The following is a 23,880-nucleotide window of genomic DNA, read 5'->3' on the forward strand; positions in this document are numbered from 1 at the left end:
CCTTTGCTCTTAGCTTTTAGCAGTGCACAAGATGTGTTCAGGTGCCTGCTTCTGTGGCTGCGACATGGATTTCTCTAACCCCCGTCTGTTGTGGAACCGTAAGACAGCACCCTGCACCCCCTGCCATCTCCGCTAGCCTATGACTCTTTGCCAGACTTAAAACAAATGGCCAGGCTCTGCAGCTGCAGCCATTAACCAGCACAGCCGCAGAAGCGGGTCCCAAACCACAGGCTGCCATGAACGCCCCCTTTCCCGTCTTAATGAATGGTAACAGAGCTGCCCCGGGAGCCCCTCGGGATGGCTAATCCATACACCACCTGCCATCGCTGCAAACGTGCGAGGGAGAGTGCTGAGGCTATTAACCTCCTGCCATTTGTTTCTGCTGCTCCTACAATGCCCATACAAAACCCCAAGACGTGGTCTGTTCAATACAGATTGATTTCCACTGCCTGCCCAGCACTGAAAGGCGAGGATTACATGAAAGGAACAAAAAGGCTTACGGCTTCTCCTTTTGCTCCATCCTTCCCAGGGGGGCCAGGTGAGCCCAGAGATCCCTGTAACAACAACAGAATTATCATCAGCACAATATTAACACCCGTTGCAAGGAGAAAGACATGAGTAACGCATCAAGACAAAAATAAGGAATGAGGAGAATCACTTCAATGCAAACATTTATTATTTACAGTCTTTGGAGGAGCTGCTGCTGACATTAACACACTATGTTATGGCCGATTGATGAGCTGTTAATGAGCAACTAAGCACTCTTGGCCACTTAACTCATTTAAGAATAAATTAATATAAAAGCTTTGCAGTTAATTAGACACATACCATTGAGTCATCTCTAATACCATCTCCCCTCAGCCTCTGTCCACCATTCCATTGTCTCAAAATACTGCTGTTATGTAACTAAATACTGATAATCTTTTAAATATATTTTTTTTAACTCCTTGCTCATACAGCACCCGTCCCAAAGTTCAGAAGCTTCTAGATACAGCTATAATGCACATAAGTAATGAGCCTAAAAGCAAACAGAAAAGAAACCTTGAAAACTTCAAGCAGTCCTCAGGAATGACCCTAGCCACTGGGAAGCAAGTCCTAGAGTGGTGAACATGGAAAACCATAGAAAACAAAGACAGAAATCCAGGCACCACTTTTTAAATTTTCCTATGCACCAGAATGAATGGAACTAAGTATGTTGTGGTTGGCAGCACCACTGCTAACCGGGACTGCAACAAATGGGAAAAGGCAAGTTTTGCTGTGTGCAGCTGGCAATTTAAAGAACAAATGGAGAATGGAAAGATAATAGGCTTGCCGACGTACATAGTGAGGAACTGGCACAGTGTTTTTACTTCTAGGCACTGCAGGAATTTCTTTTTAGATGTATTGCAAAAAAAGGTTTGAAAGAGAAACAGACATGGGCACTGAAAACTGCCACGCTGGGCTGTGATTATACTGAGCTGGTTTGTTGTGTATTATTTGGTGGAGGGTTTGCCTTGCAATCCTGAACATTTGCTAGTTTACAAGAGGTGAAAAAAGTTTAAATCCCTCCTGCAAATGATGTTTAAGGCATTTCAGACTAATGCATCCAAAGTAAATACTTTTTTTTTAACATATATATACACTCTTTTTGTATATATACATATATTTTATTATATATGTATATATAATATATTTTTATATATTACATATACACATATATAAAATATATATGTATTTACATATGCAAAATACAAAAAGTTGACAGAGCAAGCTCAGTATAGGATAATTCCTTTTTTTTTTTTCTTTTTTAAGATGACAACACAGTGAGCTAAAGGCCATCTCAGTCCAAAACTTATTATGTTCAGTACAAGGAAGGACATCATCATTTTTGGCCTTCCGTGTCTCAAACTGAAGAAACACTGATGTTTCTGGATGTGGAGCCATTAGCACCGAGCTTCTGTTTTGTTTCGCTCTTCTGTTTCAGAATTTTACAAAATTTAAGCAAAATTCATGCCCTTGATATCTCCACACATTTGTCAAATAGTGCTAAGCATCATCAAGAGGTTTAAAGATTTTAAGGGTGCACTTTGCTGAAAAATAATGCTTCAGTGTAGTCTCCTTTTCTTAGCACCTTGCTAACATGAAACATGAAAACACAGAGGTAAAACTAAAGACTTAGAAGAGGGTCTGTTTTCATTAACCTTCCGCAATACCTTTATAGACTCAAACTTTTCACAGTATAAGAAGGATTTGGACTTACTTTTTCTCCTTTATCCCCTTTCAGCCCAGGAAAGCCAGGGGACCCTTCTTCACCCTACAACACCAATGGAAAAAATACTGAAAAAATATGAAATGCCATAACATCCTATAGTATATTTTAGACAGCACAATTATCATCTGTTGAGAGTTGAGGCCAGCTTCTCCACCTCGCTGTAACAATGCTGTTCTCAGTCACCTGTAAGTTGCCCATATTTGAAAAGGTTCACTTTCAACTCTCTATCACAGTGTCTTCCTCTGGGCTGATCCATCCCTACCCTCCTTTTTGTAAATACCATCCAGAACGAGTCTTTCTCCAAAAAAAGATTAGAGACCTAGCCTTGTTAAAAATTTCTGAAGCACAGAATCATTTCACTGAGAAACTCTGCTGCCACTTTTCAAAGCACAAAGTCAACTTACTGCCATGCCAAATTTCCAATGGCATGAAAATTTTTTGGAAAAACCCAAATACGGGGATTTTTTCCCATTTACCTGCTCACATTAGGCCAAAATGTAACCTTGGAAGCCACTCCATTTAGGCCTTATCAATAAGTATTTCTCATAGTCAACAGCTCTGTTAGGCTTTATGAACGGAGCAGGATTATGCCTGCTGTCTTGAGGTAGCTGGCTGTGATCCAGCAGTCTGCCTACATTCGTCCTGCACGTTTGTGCTCAGACTGATGGCACCAGTACTGCTGGATTTTACAAAAGATGTTGGCATGAGTCCTTTAATGGACTGCTAGCAGTGTCTCTTCTACCTGAAACAGCAAACACACATACATGGGATGTAAAGCCACTAGCACTGCTGGCAAATGACATGCCACAAAGCAGAGCTAAGCAACTCAGACCTTTTTCCCACCTGGGAAAAAAGTTTGTTTGTTTTTGGTAAAAACCCAAAAACATAGAAGAACCCTTTTGAAAGAGCATTAAAGTGGTAAGCATTTGATGCATATGTTTCTAAGTTGCCTGTATATACATAAGGACTACCTACACATGCAAATAAATTCAGGCCAAATTCTGCCACACAGTCCTTATTTGTGAATTTTTTTTTCCTGCATGAGTAGTCCAGCAGACTTAGATGGATGTATTCCTAAGGCGAGTTTCCAGTCAATGTCAGGCAGAGTGACAAAATCGGGCCTTATTTATTAATAGGTGTATTTGGCACTTAAAGTTTAATAAAAGATACTATCTGAAAAGTATCTGTGCTGGATATGCAAATTAAAGCCATTATATACTTCTGTAATCACATTTGTTGCTAACTGAACCTTCATGAAGCACTCTGTCTAGAATTTGCAGTGCAGCTAGTGGTAAAAAATCAGATCTGCTGTATTTTAATGGCTTCCTAATGAGAGAGGGAATCCATCAAATAGCAAATGTGATTTTTAAGGAAATCATTTGCTCTAAGAGGTCAATATAACTTGGAGGAGTTGCTGTTGCATGGCAGTGTGCAGTGTAGGTAGGAGAATGATTTGTCTTCTCTATGCAAAGTAAAGGAATATGGTTAATCAGCATCTTCTCTTGCTTTTTTTTTTTTCCCCCTCCATGAATTAGGAACTCTTTGGCACAGCTGAACAAAATTAATGAAAGCATCAGTCAATTATTTTAATGCATGGTGTTCATAGAGCCATTCGTGCTGGACAGGACCTTGTGAGGTTTCTAGTTCAACCTCCCAGTCAAAGCAACATCGACGGTGAGTTCAGACCAAGTTGTTCAGGGTTTATCCAATTTGGTGTTGTAAACCTCCAAAAATAAGGTTGTTCCTCTTCCCAGATTGAAATGGTGACTTACCTCTTAAGCCAATAGCATCCCAGGAAGAAAAAGACTTTTTTTTTTTTTTTTTTTTTTTTTTTTTTAACTAAAGCAGCACAATTTTGTTCTTTTGAATTTTAACATATCTCAAGCAGCTACCTACTAAGATGCGAAGCCCATAGCAAATCTATCGGCCCTTACAACCAAGAGGCTCCACGGGCATTTGCACTGCAGACTCTCTCCCACTTCATGACCATGCACAGCAGACACAGCTGGTCAGCCTGAACTGCTACTCACAGACCAGGTTTCACCAAGCAGGAAAGAAGGACCTCAGGGATGCACCATGCTCAGGGAACATGTGATCCAGCAAAACCCACTTTTTTTTTTTCTTTCTTCACTTGTGTTTACTGCCACTGCCTGTTTTCTGATGCATAAATGGAAGCACCGCATGCTATACATCAGCCAGCCTGGCACAGAGCTGACTCTTTACTGGAAATAACTAGAGGACTTTACCAGTCTGCAGGAGAAATCTTTGGGCATCCACCAGCTTCACCAGTTCCTCCCCAAGGAGAAAACTGCACAGAAGCAACTCAGACACTCAAGAGAGATTTAATGTCCCCTGAGGAGCCACCACTGAACCCCATCACAGAGCAGAAAGGGCTCCCACTTCTGCCCCTTCCACTGACCCCCCCATTAACCCTGGCTCGCTGCTTTGTATCCCGCACGAAGCAGGAAAAGCTGTCAGGCTAAGGGTTCAGCAGATGCCTGAACCTTAATAAAAGCACAAGAAGAGATCACGTTGCCTACGCGGAAACACTGACGTTCACAGAGTAAACTGCGTAAACGACAGGAGCAAGAAGTGGAGAAGCGCAGGAAACAAGGGAAGCATCTGTGCTGCTGTGCTTGCACAGTGCCAAAGTAGCTGTGACAGGCAGGGGTAGGAAAGCAACCAACAGCCTGCACCCTTATCTCACAGTCAGCTGCCAAAATCCCCACTGAGGATGCAGCTAACTGGAACAGAGTCATGTTGCCACAGCAATTTACTTCACTAAGCAGCTCTGGGGTTTTTTTTATTATTATTATTATTATTATTATCCTCTCTCCCCACTCCCCACCCCCTTTTTTAAAAAAAAAAAACAAACAACAAAACTAACCAACTTAACATACTGCATTGCAGAACAAACACCTTTTCACTTGTCCACCAGATTTTTTTAAGCAGGTAAAATCCCAAGCACTGTGTTCAGCGTGCTGCTAAGACCTAGGGAAGTGCTGGTACCCAAAAGGTACCTGTTCCCTCCCCTCAGCCCCTCCAGTTAGGCAGCTGGTCTGGCAAAAGAGCTTGCCTCTCTCTCCAGCACTTGTGGATTAAGAGGCTCTGCCACGGCATTTACCCTGGAAACCACTTTCTAAAACCAGGGAAAAATGCAGTTAGAGAATGACAAACTGGGCTGAAAAATAAATCAAAGAGGCCTGAAATAACATTGTTCAAGAGAAGTTCTTGCTGGGCAGGTTACACCTTCAGGAATTAGCCTTCAAAGGCAGGCAGCAGTTTTTTCCTGAGTACTTCCCCTTTTCCAGGCTCAGGAGAACGCTGTCCTTCTCTTACCCACTGGAAAGCCAGCCATTCATGTTTAGTTTTCATCCTCTGTGCTACACAGCCAGTGGCCTTTAATCAAACATTGCCACCAAAGTTAGCAAGAGAATAAACACGTTCATTAGCTCACTGTTGACAAAAGAGCCTAGATTTGGCAAACTGCCATCTGATCAAAAGCAACCAGAAGACTTCTCTTGCCGTACAGCTGTGAAGTGCAGCAGTCAGATAGAAGCAGATACTGCTGAGCAAGAGAGGGCAGGCAGGCACTGCAAGTACTGAAGTCATATACTAGCACAGAGTGTGAGTACGCAGAGGTTGTGTAGTGCACAGGTAGCTACACATTTCTACCAGTGCCATTTTTTTGCTTTTCAGCACTTACTCGAAGATTATTGACTTGAATTACAGCAATGCCTCATTTGTTCCCCGCTTGGGTCACTCTGCTGGACGCTATGAATAAATATTAAATGACAGTCACTGCGCTCCACAGCTCGGTTTAAAATTGTAAGCAATGTGTAAATATAATAAAGAAATAGCAGAGACAGAGAGCACAGGCCAGTGAAACAGCTGCCCAGCAGACACAGCCTGCAAGTGCCCTGGGCTGAAGGATCCAGGCATCCCACTAGAAAAAACAGGCAGGCTTAGGCAGCTGGCATTGAGCCCTGGGGAAGAAAAGTCCATCACATTCCTCACACCAAGGCCAAGCTTTGGTTGTGCCACCAAGAGGGATAAAAGTAATACTTTATACCCACAGGCTGGCTGCACTTGCAGCTTCAGCACAATAAGGACCTTGTGGCACCGTGTAAACCACACCTACCTCCTTACCCCATACAGTTCTATCACCACCCAGCTACTTTATGGATATCTGAACTTCAAAGGCTGTCCCTTCCTGGGGGAACATCTGGACCAAACTAAAGAGGTAATAAGGACCAGGAAAACAGGAAGAAGCAGCAAAAGCAGAAGGGACTACTGATTAGGAGGGGAACAGAGTACAGATTCCCTTAAACGTAGCCTACATTTTCTGGAGTAGTTTTACACTCTAGATGGCATGACCTATTACTTCTTTGGTCAATAGATTTGCGGACAAAAACTTGAATGTGTAGGTAGTAGTACCAGTGAGGAAGCACATCAACAAAAATGGCAGCTGGGCTTAGGAAGTTTGCTAATGACACAACACTGAGGGGAGCAGCTGATACCCCAAGAGGCTGCGCTGCCGTTCAGCGAGACCTGGGCAGGCTGGAGAGCTGGGCAGAGAGGAGCCTGGGGAAGGTCAGCCAGTGTAAGGTCCTGCCCTGGGGAGGGACAGCCCCGCGCACCAGTACGGCCTGGGGGTGCCCTGCTGGGGGGCACCTCTGCGGAGAGGGGCCTGGGGGTGCTGGTGGGCAGCAAGTTGCCCGTGGGCCAGCAGCGTGTCCTCGTGGCCAAGAAGGTCAGTGGGACCCTGGGGGGCATGAGGAGGAGCGTGGCCAGCGGGTGGAGGGAGGTGACCCTGCCCCTCTGCTCTGCCCTGGGGAGGCTGCGCCTGGAGTGCTGTGCCCAGTGCTGGGCTCCCCAGTTCCAGAGACAGGGAACTGCTGGGGAGGGTCCGGCAGAGGCTACAGGGATGGTGAGGGGACTGGAGCATCTCCCGTCTGAGGGAGGGCTGAGAGAGCTGGTGCTGTTTATGCTGGAAAAGAGAAGACTGAGATGGGGCCTTATCGGTGTCTACAAGTATCTTGAGGGCGAGTGTGAAGAGGACGGGGCCAGGCTCTTTTCAGTGGTGCCCAGCGACAGGACAAGGGGCAACGGGCACAAACCGCAGCACAGGCAGCTCCCTATGAGTAAGAACCTCTTTCCCTTGAGGGTGACAGAGCCCTGGCACAGGCTGCCCACAGAGGCTGTGCAGCGTCCTCTGCAGATACTCAAAATGCGCCTGGATAGCATTTTGTGCAACCTTCTCTAGGTGAACCTGCTTTAGCAGGGAGCTGGACTAGATGATCACCAAAAGTCCCTTGCAATCCTGACCTTTCTGTGAGTCTGTTATTTTAAATATTAAAAAGCTCCTAAAATACTGAATACTGCAAGCTCTGCAGATGTAGCACTAGACAAATCACTCTGAAAACTCCATCTCTCATTCCTCAAAGAACCGATACAAATTCTGCAAGCAAATTAGGAAAGTTTTCTGAGTCATACTAAAACAATAAATTATTGCAGAATCCCATAAAAAGGATTGAATTTTGAATTTGCTTCTATTTATTTTATAATGGAAGTGTTCAGAGCCACACAACAGATACAGAACAAAGCCTAAGAACTACTTCTGTCCTGCCTCGGGGGAGGTTAAAGCCGGGCTTACATGGGGACATGGTTTTTTGAGACCCAATGGACAAAAGGAAATGCCACAACATGAGGAAATTAAGAGCACAGGCAACTCAGCTGCTGCAGACAGAATATTGGGGTGATGAAGAATAAAGATACTTCCCTTGGCTTCAAGCATATCATCTGTTCAACATAGAGAGGTGAGCTGGGGAAGCATAGACACATCCAGACAGGTTCCTTTATTAGTTTGTGTACATCAGCAGAGTTATCCCACTTCTACATTTGAGCAAGGATGTCTTCCTGATACACCAGCATCACATGGATTTACCAAATTATGCTGGCTCTAGGTTAGTGAACCCTCCATGATCATGAAGGTTGGATTATTTTTTTTTTTAAACCTTCCATTACATGCCCACCATATGCACAGACAGACTGATTTGTTGTATATCATCCAATGGTTCACCTCAATTGGGTTACAGTGAGCCTCACTACCCCACAGAATCACCCGAACATTATGCATATGGTCACAGACCATATGATGGCTAGATCCCATGTAGATCCTTATGTGGTTAAGTGGACTTAACTATAAAATTAAGAAGAAGATATCATCTAGCAATGAAGGTTATATTTCCTCAGAGCGGAAACAACTAATACATGGATTTTGCCATATGTAGCCTCATTGCAGAATTTCTCTGAAAAGAAATAGACCTAAAAAGGAGAAAGAAGGGATCTGCACATATATGGAAAGATATGAGATAGAACAATTCAGTATTACCTGATCCTAGAGAGACATCAGAAACACACAAAGGAATAATCCCTCAGTGATGTTTTTAAGCAGTCTACTCAAGTTTAACTGCTTTTCTTTCCTCCACTTGCAGCTCCTCAAGCAGCTGCCAAGTTTACAAATATTTCTTCCAACTCGAGAACAGCTGTGGCCTATAATCATATATTTTATTTCAAACTCTGGGTTGTGGCCTACGTTAATGGAAATGAGAGCAAACTAAACAAGAAAATAATGGAGGGAAAAATCAGTACAAAACACATGGTTAGATTCTCATTTGCCTGTCAAATTCAAATAAATCACTGGACTTTTCTTTCAGTTTACAAAGCAGACAACAGAAGACAGATCATTCTAAGGTCAATTCCACAAATTTTTTTAATCTTCTTTCCAAACTGGTCTACATCTAACACAAAAGTGCCACTTTTCTAATCCTAAAATGAAATAAAAATTTCTAACCTTGTCACAAAACATCAATAAAGGTGACATTGGGAGACCTTCAACAATGTGCCAAGCAGAACCCCATGAATCACACACTCAGCACACTGACAGCTGCACAGACTGGGGATTCTATATCCAAGGTAGGAGACAGAATAGCGGGAGTTCAAGAAAACCAGAACAAAATGGGTAGATGAAATGGAAACAGAAGCAAAGTTGAGCTGTGCAGTGTTACTTCACCATTAACACACCCCGCTCCTCTTCATTAATTAACTTCACAGCATGCCTGTGAAATGAGAAGGAAGTCATAGCAACTGTAATGTTGCTTTCATCTCACGAGGGTGACAAGTCAGAGGGACAACTGAGCAGAACACATATGGAAGTTCACAGTCTGGGACAAAGACAGAAACTCACTCCAGATTTCCTGCGTCCCAGGTCAGTGCCCTAACCACAAGTTTATTCTTTCTCTCTCCTGGTTATTTGGTTTGCATTTAACTTGGCAAATTGATATTCACAAAGAATAAGCTAGAAGACCATGTGTAAGTGGCCTACTGCTGATCCATGGTTACACACTAAACTGTTTTCTCTGTTTGATGAGAAAAGTAGAGGAGGACAACAGAAGAGATGTCATAAGTTGAGTGTGGTCTTCAGGTTCAAGTGTCTGAGAATGCTTCCAAGAGACTGCATGGTCCGGAGCCACCAGCTTGAAGAGGCTGAAATGAAACAACTTTGTCTCCAGCAGCCATACAAATTAAATACTCAGGTAAAAAATATTGTAGGGTTTGGGTTTGTCTTTTCTTACTGGTGAAGCAAATACAAAAAGTTTCATTAAGAGCCAGGGATGATCTGCAGATCAACTGAAAGCCAGAGCTACAGTAGATGTATGTCACCCAGCTCCATTTTAAAAAGCTGCTGACCAGACAGGCAGCACAAATGACTGCCATTCTCCAATGCACAGATGCAGGATTCTATTAGTTTAATGATGCCAAAACACTATTAATACCTTGGCAAATTTGACACCAAGATTGGCATTATCTCCTGCTTCCACAAGAAATAAGACATTAATCTCAACTTGGAGTTCACTTTAGATCATTCTGACAGATGAAGAAAAATCCTCTCCACTGGATCTCTGTATTATATTCTGATCTAATAAAACAGAAAGGTCATGTGGACATGATGCACAAGGGTCAATAGAAGTTGCAGGTTTGGCTAGTTTATCAGGAAACCCAACCCAGTATGCAGTCAGCTGGTTAAATAATAGTTACAGGCACCTTTTGTACTGCAAAAGGTTTTATTTAATGTATTGCATAGAAGTCAATTGTCCCTAAAAGTACTTCCTCAGGAGACCTTGCCTTCCAAGGGTCTCTGAACCCTTGAACCTTATCATGAACATCATGGACCCTGCCATGAGACTGGAAGGGTCCTTCTGGCCCTTCATCATATGATCCCAGTCATTGTCTCTCTGGGGAGAGTACGTGCATTGTTTTTCAGGGATACCAACAGATATCTTTCTCTGAAGTAACCTGATACTCCACCTTTGCATCAAAATAGGCAAAACAACAACTGCATAGCTGTTAATTTGACACCAATAAACTTGGCACTGCAGGAGAAAAGATGCTTAGTGATGTGGTAAACAGCCAGACCCTTACCAAGGTTACTGTGGAGTTCAGAATAGCCTGAAAACATCCTAAAGACTTCAAAGCTGTGTTTGGCACACAAGATCTTATTCAGTAACTTCATATTAGCTTCATCCCCACTGTGACACTCCTTCGCTCACTACGTAAGTAATTGCTGAGAGATTGGGGTGGTCATACACCTTTGACAGCTGTTGAACTGCTGGTTCACCTATAATCAGGACTGCCCCAAGTGGAGTAATGATGTGAAGAAAGCATCCACCTCTGCAACACAGAGGGCACAAGAGAGTGCAAAAGGGAGCTGTTGCGTTTGAAATACTTCTGTTCAACAGCTACAACAGTTGTTCAATCAATTGCTGAAATGTTCAAATTAAGAAACAGTCAAATGGTTTGCAGACCTATGGATGTATGAATGCACTGAATAGGAGATAGAAGATAACTGGAATCTGTTGGTACCACAATCCCACTACACAGGAATAACCTGAGAAATAAACTGGACTACTATAAAGGATTGGATTCCCAGAAACAAGACCAGTAGTTCCTGAAATTCCAGTTTTTCTTGTTTGCATGGCTGGGGTAAGAAGGTCCTCAGTTAAAGATAGGTTTGTCAGACACTTTGAAATTTGAGAAACATAACAGCTCTGCTCTGAAAACTTCCTTGTCTCAAAGTACAGGCTGATGCTTCTTGCTGGCGTATGCTGCTACTCAGGACCAAATAAACAGCTTGCCAAGTGCTAAGGGAAGTGTTCACTGAAGCAGAAAAATAACCCAGTCATGTATCATGACATTGACTAACTTATGTCCTTAAATACAAAAACAGCATACAGAAAATAGTTCTGGTCTTGTGGGTGATTTGCCGTGTACTGGTTGATGTTTTGCCTTGCAAGAAAAAAAATCTGTTAATTACTTTTGGTCTGCTTCTGGGAAGTTCCTGACGCTTCAGATCTCCACATGCTCCTCAAAAATTTCAGCAGCTCTAACATGGTCACATTAGGGTAGAGGAATACTGTGCCAGAGCGCTCCAGACTTCAGTGCCAATCTGCTCTTAAACACCTAATGATGCTGATATTCCACATTCACCCCTTAGTGCTTATTCCAGTAGAAAGCTTTTCCTAAAGATTAACCCACACTGTCTGGTCCATGATTTCTCCCCTCCTTGCAGAGCCCATTCTTTTCAATGTCTTCCTGCTGGTTAAATCTGAAAAATCACTGATTGTCATTCTCATTGTTCTCTGCAATGAGCAACATCTCCCCACATGTCTCTTTAGTTGTCATGTCCAAACCAGAGACAGCATCCTGCCTTAAGTCTTATTACCACTTACTCACAGCTTGCAGCGGTATGCCTCTTGTTGACCAGCAAATATACCTGAGGCTGCTCAGCCAAGTCTTTGCCAAAATGATAGTTTTGGTGCAACCAGACATATTTGTTTATAAAGTGATGCTGCTCCCTAGGTCTTTTTCTTCTCAAGAGTGCATTACATGATTGCTCATCCCATTTTACTTGAACAAGAAAGGGAAAAGCTAAGGCCAAGATATCCTTTGAAGCCAGTGACGTAGAGCCAGTAACAGAAACTGAGTTTCCAGAGACCCAAAGCCACTCACAGCATCAAATGTATTGGATTCTCTTGAAATAACAGCCACCAATGGTCCACACACCATTTCACCAGGAAAATAAATGTTTGCCATGAAAAAAACCCACGTTTTCCTCATCTGGAACTTGCTACTATGTGCATGTTCATTACCCAGCAGGTCTGAGACACAAATCACCACCCTTCTGTCAAAGCTAGACACAATAGGCCTCGTGGACTTTGGGAGACGTAAAATCTCTAGGTAGCACTTAAGAAAAAGGGTGAGAGACCCAAAAGGGCAAATTAAAGACATCCAGGATATATCCAGGCAAGTAAAGAATAGCAGAAAACACAGTGTTGTCGTGGTCTCACCTGCCCTCACCTTCAGAGAGCCCCTGAGCAAGGCACCGGCACCTTCCCAGCCATGAGCAACAGAACTCAGCCTGGCACCAGCTGTGATCAGCAGGAAGGAGAAAATCTGGCTGCTTAACTAGCATAGATGTGAAAACATGTAGCAGGGAGAGAGGCAGGGAACATGTAAGATGACTTTGATAGACCAGTGATAACAACTTGCTTCATGTAGTGATGCAGCTCTCCACGATTCATTAGGCTATGAGATCCACTTCAGAGCGTATGCTCCAGACTGCTAGGAAAGCTTTTCTCATTTTCTACCTAACAGGCAGCTAATCCATACCTATCCACTGCAATATTCCTCTCAGCAGCATCACACATTTGAACAAGAGTTATCAATGACCAAATCAAGGAAATTTGTTTCCCCCCCGAGCTCTTTTATCAGAAGAGGAGCACAAGGCTGGCAGATCTTTCTCACATGCATCCTTTCCATGCTGCCAGTGGATCTTGGCAGAGAAACCCTCTAAAGAAACAAGTGCTGGAGACTTTGCAAAATCCTGCTTGCCAGTAGATGTCATTATATACCAGCAATGTACCTGCCAGCCAGGGGCCAATCTAAAAAAAGAAATGTTTTCTAAGTTTATGTAAAGAAAAAACCCCAAGTTACAAGCAATCTCGCACTGCTGAGAATTAAGCTGTCACAATGCACAATTAGTATGTGATCTGGCTTCGAGATGTTGATTACAATCTGCAGCTGTTATTCTGGGTCACAGAAAACCACTGAATTTATCTAAAACCCTCTAATTATTGTTAAGAAAAAGAACTCCATCAAACCACAGTTATTTAACTGTAAAGTACATTCTGCATGGCTAAGAGGACTAAAAAATACTCAACATGCAGACTGAAATTGTCCACATACACAAGAGGAGTCAGAATATATTTGGAGTATTAAGGCCAATACTAACATTAACACGTTACCTCTTAGAAGATGCAGAAAAGAAATCAGAGATATGAATGACTCCGGCGAGCTGCGTGACAGCCTTATAAAGTAGATAAGGTGTTATTATACAGATGTTTAAGTGCTGGACTGAGAGGTTAAGTGCTGAGTGACCTTAACCCAATGAAGTCAGTAGCCAAGAATAGTTCCTGCAGGAGATGATTCCCAGCTCAAAAAATAATAAGAAAAAAAACCTGCAGATATTGCACTTTCACTTTTCATTACCAGGTCAGTTTGAGTTATGCTCGCATTATTTTTTTTTATTCTGCAATAAAGTAAGAAAATCTGAGTGCTGAGAACCAAACCCCAAGGAGCTAATGTTTCCACAGCCACTGTCTCCAGGGAACACCAATTACCAGGCAGTTGGGGGTTTGTTTAGTTTTCACATTTCAAACCCAACAGTATCTCTGAACTTGGAGATGTTTTTCCATCTTGTTACTGTCAATATGTGCTCACTGAAAGAGCACTGCCCAGGGACCTGGATGCTGATGCGCAAAGGCTCCTGCTATGCAAAGGCTTCTGCTGCCTGATGCTTCCTTAGGCTCTCAGAGTCACCCTTCATCTCACCAGCCCTGGCTAAACTGGGTGGAATTTAAGAATTTTGGGACTTGGTGACAACGTCCGAATACCACAGCAGCCTAAACAAGGCCTGTAACCTCACTGGAGCACTCTTCTTGCACCAGGCTCAAGGTTTCAACAGCGTAAAGGACACACATCATCTCTTGGAGCAACAATTAGTTTTATTTGGAAGCTGCAGGAATAAGGACTAATTCTTCGATCATGCAAGCTCAAGCTCCACACCATGTAAGTGCTCAGAGAGCACATCCTTCTTCTAGAAGTTCAGATGGTTTCTTTGTATTGAAGCTGGTTTTAAGCTCTTGCCTTTGGCTACTGCTTGAACTATACTGCAGCAGCATGGCAATGCACCCTGCTAATCTAGACCCTGGCTTGGGCATAGACTTGCTTCATCAACGGCAGGCTACCAGTCTGGTGATCTGGACTCTCGGTTGAACCTGGCTAATATCACTGACCCATCCTGCTCCCTTGCTGGGGTGCTATGTGACAAACCCTAGCTGGTAAGGTCCCTGCCCTGCCAATTGTGGTATTTCTCCCAGCTCCATCTCCCTTGGGGCACAGCTGGTCCTTGCTGCACCTGACACCTAGGGAACCGACTCTCAAACATCATCATAGCTCTGTGTGTCTAAAATACTACTTCCAGCCTAAGTCTTACCTGCAACCAAGTCACACACAGCCCTTCTCGTTCCAAAATATATCCCTTAAGAATACCCAAGCCAAAATTCTCCTTTGCCATCAAACCAGCATGCAATATGAGACTCAGACATATCAGAGATGCTTCTGTGGCACTTTTTGCCGGCAGAGCTGCACTAATTTTCTTGTGCCCCAAGTTGCTGGATGCTAGCCAGCCCTGACCCATTGGCATTGCACTCATGCTAATTAGGAAAGCCCTGCTGACAGCACAACATTGGGGTAAAAAAAGTTACGTGGCTTTCAGGTCAGACCTGTCTTGTATTCAGCTGCCTCAGAGCAAAGACAAAGAGCACACGGCTCTGTATGGATAGACTGTATCTAACAGGGTAGATTTCCACAGCTTTTCCAGAAGCCCTAAAAACGGCAATAACTCTAATTTGTAAGACAAGTGAGGAAAGGGGAAGCAAAGTCTTTGTTCGAAGCATCTAGCAGACAAAATATACAAAGCCTGGAGGGAGAAAGGTCCTCCAGCTTCATTTTACAGGAACAAAAACTAGCTGCTTTGCCCAAGGTCAGCAAATCTTAGAGCCAAGTTTTAAGCCTGGGTCTCCTGCAGCCTAGCCCAGAGCCTCAGCTATCTGCCTGCTTTTCTTTTCTATGCCTGGTCTTGCAGTCGCTGCATTTCTAATAAGCCAAGCCACTTCAGAGCTTTTATTCCTGTTAGAAATCCTATAATAATCCTTGTGCATTTTTATCAGAACAAGTCATTACCATGAAGAAAAAAACATTGTTAGGAGAATATAGACTTAATCTACTAAAGTTGTTTCTCATATTCTTTGCTGCACGTGTGATTATTAGCATGAAGGGAAACAGATAAAGCACAAAGGAAAAGCTCTGATATTCTTGGAGACACATTAGTGAGGGAAGTCTCAATGTAAGCCATAATGAAGCCTTCATCCACCACTTCTGCAGAAGGTGGGTGCTCCTGGTTAGAGCTTTCTATTCTGATTGGTTTCCCATGGAAAATCACAGGAACAATCACTTGACCCAATAGTTTCAAGACACATTTCTCATGTTTCCTACCCTTCTTCAACAGCTATAAACATTGTTGGCCCAAGCCCTGAATGGACTGTGGAAGCTTCTGTCCCCTTCTGGGCAGTGAGGTTATTAGGGATATTCAAGAGTTGTACAGATGTCTAGAAACAGCTCCTAGCAATCAGGCCAAAGGTCTAGCTAGCTCCTATCCCATCTGCAGCTGTGGCCTTTAAGAGAGACTTTTCTAGCCTACTGTCCTGCTCCCACTGTTCACAGTTTGCAGAGACTCGCTGATGTCCTGAAGCAGAAAGTCTTCGTACTGACTAGAAGTTTACAGTGTCTCTCCAACTCATATGCATTTTTTTAAAACAAAAAAAATATTAACCATCAGAGCATACTGCGAAGAACTCCAATACCTACTGCATGAAAAGCAGCTTCCTTTTGTTCATTTTAAACTTTCCATCAGCTAGTTTGATTTGCTTCCCCTTAATTTTTACAATAGAAGAAACAATGAAAAATAGTTTCCTACTGATATCTTCATACCACTCAAATCTTCACAGATTTTTATCATATCCTTTCCGATGTCATCACTTTTCCAAGCACCTTCCCACCTGCAAAGCCTTCTCACTACTGTTGGTTTTTAGGATGCTACAACGGTGTCTCAGCGTGATTGCATGATATTCTGTACTTTGCAAGACAAGGGCATAAGTTTTGGAAAGCCTCTAAGTTAAAACTTGTATGGACGCATTAGAAGGGCAGGCTGGCTCATGATGTGGATGGCTGTGCCCCAGGAATGCAGACCTCATACTCTACAGAACCTCTCTTGTCAGACGTGATTTCCCTAACTTTGATCAGAAGTCACTGAAACCCTATCTTGCTTGAATTATCTTCAAAAATGCTCTACGGCTGTTCCTTCTGCCCTCACTCCTTTCCTGCACCTACTCCACTTGAATCAACAGAGGTTTGAAGACTTGAGTTATAACCCTTGTAGGATCATTCCATCTGGTCTAGCAGTATCCATCTGAATAACCCACAGAAGAAAGCCAAACCATTGCCTTTCATGGTGAGCATGTTATAGAATTGGGCATTTGCTCATGTATAATAATCAGTTCAGTAACATCACTGTGTGCCAAACAAGCAAACGAACACACAGCAAAGGGACACAGATTTATGAGCAGAAATATGACAGGCTACATCTAATGCCATAGGGATTAAACACCCAAAGGGCTGAAAGATGGCAGTCTACAGTGGAAATTTAAGATTTAATACAGAGCAGTGGCAGCTGAATCATACCTAACCTGCTGGAGAGCACTTGTAGATGTATATTGGGTTTTTTATATATCTATGTACAATTACTAGGTCTGCACATGCATGTTTCTGTACATAAAAAGCATCCTCTACCAGGTTGAGATGTTTAGGTCTGGCAGAACATGCTGGGCTGTTGCTTGAGCCATCACAGTATATTTCCTGGTTTTCAAAGTCACACAAGACCTCACATCACCATGAATTAGGTTTTTAGCCACAGCTGCTATGATCTTTTGGTTTCCCACTAACAATGTGCTTGGCATGTTATGTATTCTAATATAAGCATCATTTTGGCTTTAACTTACTGATATAACTGAGGTAACTGCCTGGAAAAGCAAGGCTTATGCCTCTGCTGTCATCCTGGAAAAGCATTGGATTTGCCCTCTAACAAATGCCTCAAACCTCACATAATTGCCCTACACACAATACTTGACAACAGCATGATCTGGCAGGTGTCTGGCACAGCTGGAGAGTAATACTATAATAAGGAGATTATTTTAATCTTGTCATCTCAGTCTTTTCAAAGGTGAGATAAATTTTATCAATACTGAGGAGGTGAGTCTTGTTCTTACAAAGGAGCCCACAGCACTGGTACAGCAACAGTTGCACAGACTGCAGCTGTTCGAAGGCCAGCATCTCTGATTCAGCTTCCCAGCACTGGCCCATACCCATAAAAATCAAGGAAACATAAGCTGTCACAGCCAGAGTAAAAACCAAGAATTCAGGCTCATGCAGACTTCGCAGCACAGCAGGCAAACAGAAAGGAGCCATGCAAATCCTCTCCTTCCAGGTGTTCTCCTACTTGGGAAGGGTTTCATTTTATAGGCTCTCTTTTTTTTTTTTTTTCAGGAATACAGACAGCAACTAGCATTGCAGGCACTTGCCCTCCTGCTCCCCGTGGTTCTGACTACTTCCCTCTCATCGGCATTTCTGACGCCAAGACACAGACACGCTCCTCTGCCCCTACATGCAACAGTGATCCATTGTACGTACGGCTGACCCCCCCCACTTACAGTCCTACCCCTTTTTCCTGCTGAAGGCTCACCTTTGCACCTGAAGGCTGACCCTGAAGAAGACCTTTTGTGTTTGGAGAAAAATTATACACACAAGCACACTGCCGAGGCGAGCAGTTCCAGTGCCAGCAGGATCAGCAGCAGAGCACTGCAGCATGGTGCACAGCGGGGTTTTCTGAACCGGGGGAATCTCAGGGGAGTGGAGAGACCCACCAGGAGCCCGCAGATTGTGCAACAGCAGCTAAGGAGACACAGATGGGGCCAGGAGCAATGGCAGCCAAACCCCCACACCTATCAAAAAAGCCTCTGGGGAGCACTAGCACCAGGGTAAGCAAACAGGCTATAGCACAGCAGCAAGATTTTGGGAGCCTGGAGAGGCCACAGTCAAGTGGAATTTGGCAAATGTCCCAATTTTCAAGAAGGGTAAGAAGGAAGACCCTGGTAAGTACAGACCTCTCAGTCTCAGATCAATGTCTGCTAAAACTATGGAGAAGGTTATTCTGGCAGTTCTTGAGAAACACTTGACAGCAAATGCAACCATTGGTCATAGCCAGCATAGGTTCACGAGGAGAAAGTCCGCTTAAACAGATTAATTGCCTTTTATGACAAGGTCACCCACGTAGCTGACCAAGGGAAGCCAGTAGGTGTAGTTGCTTTTGGATTTTAAGCAAAGCTTTTGATACTGTCTGTCACAGTGTCCTCCTGGACAAAATGTCCCGCACTCAGCTAGACATGTCCATAATACGTGGAGTGAGCAACTGGCTCACGGGTCAGGCTCAAAGGCTTGTGTAAATGGGGATACATCAGGCTGGTGGCCAGTCACCAGTGGGGTTCCCCAGGGCTCAGTTTTAGGGCCAGCGCTCTTCAATGTTTTTATAAGTGATCTGGACACAGGAATTGAATGTACATTAAGTAAGTTTGTCAATGGTACTAAACTGGGAGGAGCTGTGGACTCCCTCGAGGGTCGAGAGGCCTCACAGACAGTTTAGGGTAGACTAGAGAGCTGGGCAGTCACCAACCATATGGCATTCAACAAGAACGAGTGCAGGATTCTCCACCTGGGACAAGGTAATCCTGGTTATACACACAGATGGGGGGATGAGAGGCCCGAGAGCAGCCCCATGGAAAGAGATCTGGGGGGTTGGGTTGATGGAGAGTTGAATGTGTGTCAACAGCTGCCCTGGCAGCCAAAAGGGCCGACGGTGTCCTGGGGTGCATCAAGCACAGCACTGCGAGCTGGTGGAGGGAGGTGACTGTCCCACTCTACGCTGCACTGGTGCAGTCCCACCTCTGCACTGTGTGCAGTCTTGGGCATATCAACAGAAGAGGGACATCAAACTATGTGAGAGTGTGACCAAGATGGTGAAAGGCCTTGAAGGCAAGACTTACGAGGAATGGCTGAGGTCACCTGGTTTGTTCAGCTTGGAGAAGAGAAGGCTGACAGGTGACCTCAGCGCAGCCTGCAGCTTCCTCAAGGGAGGCAGCAGAGGGGCAGGTGCTGATCTCCTCTCTCTGGTGGCCAGTGATAGGACATGAGGGAGCGGCATGAAGTCGCATCAGGGGAAGTTCACATTGGACATTAGGAACAGGTTCTTCACTGAGAGGGTGCTTGGTCACTTGCACAGGCTCCCCCAGGGAAGTTGTCACAGCACCAAGCCTGTCAGAGTTCAAGCAGCATCTGGACAATGCTCGTAGTCATATGGTTTAGTTTTAGGTAGTCCTGTGAAGAGCAGGGAGTGGGACTTGATGATGTTATCTTCCAACTTGAGATATTCTATGATTCTGTACCCCCAGCCTCCCTTTCTAATCAAGCCAGAAATGTACAGCCGACATCTCTGCTCTCCATCAGCAACAGCACTGACACTCAGCCACTGGGCAGACATGGGGCACAAACACACCGGGTCCCAAATACACTTCCTCCACAGATAAAGACAAGCTGCCTTGGATGGCAGGAGCACCGAATAAACAATTCAAGCTGGCCATAAACTCGGGGATCTCTACACCTACACATTCATTTGGACCAGTCAATGTTATTTGGCTATCCTAGTCAAAGAAGTTCTGCACATGGTGTGGGGTCTTTTTATTTTTTCCCCTTCAATCCAGACTTGCAGACTTATTTTTCTAGACATGACAATAATACAGACTGAGTGATGTTTTCTGACACTTTTCTGCATAGATCAAAACATAAGTAAACAAGAACTTGCTTCAACTGTAGCACAACTCATACTGTAAACATCATGTTTCCCATCAGACTGCTGACTCTCACCACCTGCCAAACTCAAGTTGCTTTCCAAAGGCTGAATTCTGAGTCTCAAAGGCTAAATAGTGGCTGTCAGTGGGAGGACTGCAGGAAGATGGATGCAGAGGCATGTGCTTTATAGCCCCCCTGTTTCTAGCCTGGCTTGATAATATTTCCTGCCATGAGCAACCCTCATTTAGATTGCATTTTCACATGATACATTACCACTATATACAATCAATATATCATAATCACAGAAAGAACAAATAAGAAGATGCAATAGCCATAAATGCCATGTTCTTGCTAGCATGGCATTCTTCCTTTCAGACCACAATCCAATATTATTTTAAATTCCCTGAGCAATCAGGTAGCCACAGACCTCCTGGAAAACAGCTCCACAAGATTCTTAATCCCATTTTGAGTATGAACCATGACTTCTTCCTTAACACATCCATCTATCTTCTAGACCCTCCTATCAATCTTTTTCCATTGCTCCCCACAACTTGAAATTTCATTTTGGTGATAAGGAAAATGCCCACAACCAGGTGTGATACGGAGCTAGAGAGAAAGAGCTACTTCTCTGCAGTCTAGGTCTGCAGCCTCATTTTGTTCCCATTTGGGGAATGGGAAGTTTGCAGCCAGAATTGCCTGGAAACCACCATCTTTTTTTAATGCAAATTAGTCCCGTCATGCTATTTGTTTCCCATTGCTGATCACTATTGAACAGGTTTTTCAAGACAGACAACCTAGCAACTTTCAGCAGTTATTCTGTATCCTCAGTTTTAACCTCCAAGTCTTACTATTCTGTCCTGCACAATATTTGCAACAAGAAAATACGCCTGCTTTTGTCCTTCAAGTTATTAACAATAATAGCCAATGAAAAGAAAGTGTGGCAGTCTCATCATGACCCAGATTTAATCCTGTTGAAAATTCAATAAACTCGAAACTATACTTTCCCTTTGTTTTTCATCCTTCCAGCCAGTTGCTTTACTGCATTAACCTCCACGAACTCACTGCTGCTTGCACAAAGCAAAGATTATGATTTCAATTTGATAGCATTTTACATGGCTAATGCACAAAGGAAATTCAAAGAACACGAAGGGGAAAAAGCAATGAACACTCAGAAGCTTTTCTGCAGAAGGAAGCATAACACAATATAAAAGTTCCCCACAAAGATCCAACTGCATCAGATCATTTGCACCCTCCACACTCCAAATGCGACCTCCAAGCTATGGAAGGCAACAGCAAGCAACTCTCATTTAATTAGTCCAGTGAAAGATTAGATCTTACCTTTTCTCCTTTTTCTCCTCTGCCATAGGCTCTGCCCTAGAAATGAAAGAAGAGGGGAAAAGGTATATTGGATAGCTAGAACGTCAAATGACACTATAAATATATATTTCATGTTTCCTTGTTATATCTCTGAGATATACCTATCTATCCATATACAGGGAGAGACACAAGTCACAGGGCAGCTACTATTGGGAAAGTATTCCTCGTTGGGCATAATTCCTTGATAATAATTCAGTGACAAATTAAAATAGAAAACCTATCCCAAATTCTCCTACTGCAGCCAGAAAACCATCTTATTTTCTATTCAGGGCAGAGTCTGATATTACATTTCCAAAATCAAAGATGCCAACAGCCTTTATTAGAATGAATTTTACATAGGGTTAAAGATTTTCTCATCTAAAAAATCAGTCTGGCATTTGCATTAATTGCAGCTGAGGAAAGCTATATCTTGGTCATCTGAATGCAAAAGAGTAGAGAGAGATTTGCATCTTCTTTGTGTTCAGTTGCCTCATACTGTCCCCATTAGATGTGCAGCTGTGCTACAATCAAGTACACCCGAGTTACATATTTTAATTAGAAGGCCAATACTAAGTCAGTTATTAGCTGTATTCAGGGCTGAACCCATCCATTTCCCCCCTCCAAGAAATGACAGTGGGTGCCAGAAAGATCAGCTTTCCCCTGGGACTAAGGCCCAGCAGAGAGAATATATCCAACCAGGCACATTGACATGGTAAGCAAATCCTCACCATAAAAGAAAAAACAACTACTTGCATTTCCATCTCCTTATATAAAATCATTCTGGTATTTCTTACTTACCGACTCTCCTTTTTCTCCTCTGAGACCAGGAAGCCCTTGGCTGCCACTTTCTCCCTTGAAAAAGAAAGGGTCTTAATACCATGGAGTTAATTCATTCCTTTCTTGACAGTCTTAAAAATAACAGATGATATTTCCTCATAAAACTTCCTGTTAGACTCATTTATGAAGCGTACCACAACAGTCTGTGTATTTTGTGGTCAGTTTTCCATTGCTTTGATTTTTTGGGAAGCAATGCAACAACAGTTTGACTGAGATGGTGGACATTTCTGTTCCTACCAGTCTCTAATAGCCAAGATTTGAGCTCCTGCCATAAGGACTGGGTGTACCTCATTGCACCTATACCGACTTGAATGTCCGAGTTCTCAGATTGGTTTTATATTCTATTTTTCATATGAGAATACTGCTAGAAGCCTTCAGAGTGCACTAGCAAGGCAGAAAACTTTCTGTCTTGAGGTAAATCAAAAGTCCTTACTTTCTATAAAGCGAGGAAGGACTTGGAAACATGGTTTGCATAAGACCTAGAGGGTGCACAGCTAAAATACGGAAAAAATACACCTGTAAATATTGTCAAGATTTTAGAGCCTTTTTTTTTAGCTATTCAAAACTCATTGTTTTCATTCACAGCAAGTTTTCATCATCAGCTAACTCCTAGGCATGTGCAGCACACAGTCATTCTCCCTACTTGCTCCAATGGAAGAGAGGGAAGGGAACACAGAAAAAAAGACAGTTGAAAACATATGAATTCTGATAGGTAGAGGAACAAAAACTGGAAAAGCAAATACATAGGGAGGAAAAGAGAAAAATGGTCAAGCAAAAACCAAGCAAAACTTTTTCTTCACTTCTAAGAGGAACAGGGGTAAAAGGGATAAAGAATCAAAGACAACACATTGTTTCATAAATATTAATCAAATACAGAACTAAAAGTGGTGCCAAAAGCTGCAAGTGCAGGAAAAATACCTGCAAATCATTGCCACATACTGCTCTGCAGTGACAAAACAGGAAGAAGGACCAGATGAGGCTATACCCATTACTAAGACTAATTTAAGGCCACATGAAGTATTACCACCAGCTCCTTCCATTCCTCTAGCACCAGGAGCTGCTGGAGAGCAGAGGGCTCTGACCACACACCTCTATCTAGCTCCTGCCTGGTTCTTACCCAAAAGGTATAGACCACAAATACGCTGTGCTAAACTCCCCATCCACCACTAACAAATACAATTTCCTCACCTATTTGTACCTCCCAATGTCTTTTGCTTGCGGAGAGTTTAGGCAGCTTGGACTTCAGTGTAGACATGGTATCAAGCTGCAAAAGTCTCAGACCTGGGCTAGGACCCTCC

The 23,880-nt window shown here is 43.3% G+C and overlaps 1 protein-coding gene across 2 annotated transcripts in view; it reads right to left on the minus strand.

Moving 5' to 3' along the window:
- COL22A1 (collagen type XXII alpha 1 chain) overlaps nucleotides 1–23,880 on the minus strand; it is a 237,065-nt gene that overhangs the window by 109,574 nt on the left and 103,611 nt on the right. For both annotated transcript variants that reach the window (XM_080381170.1, XM_080381171.1), the window contains 4 exons: nucleotides 22,544–22,597; nucleotides 21,728–21,763; nucleotides 2,240–2,293; nucleotides 501–554 (listed from right to left, as the gene is read on the minus strand). In XM_080381170.1, the coding sequence (XP_080237296.1) occupies nucleotides 501–554; nucleotides 2,240–2,293; nucleotides 21,728–21,763; nucleotides 22,544–22,597 (198 nt within the window). The remainder of the gene's footprint in view (nucleotides 1–500; nucleotides 555–2,239; nucleotides 2,294–21,727; nucleotides 21,764–22,543; nucleotides 22,598–23,880) is intronic.

The sequence above is a fragment of the Falco punctatus genome (assembly GCF_963210335.1).
Source record: "Falco punctatus genome assembly, chromosome: 3".
In the NCBI taxonomy this organism is placed as follows: domain Eukaryota; kingdom Metazoa; phylum Chordata; class Aves; order Falconiformes; family Falconidae; genus Falco; species Falco punctatus.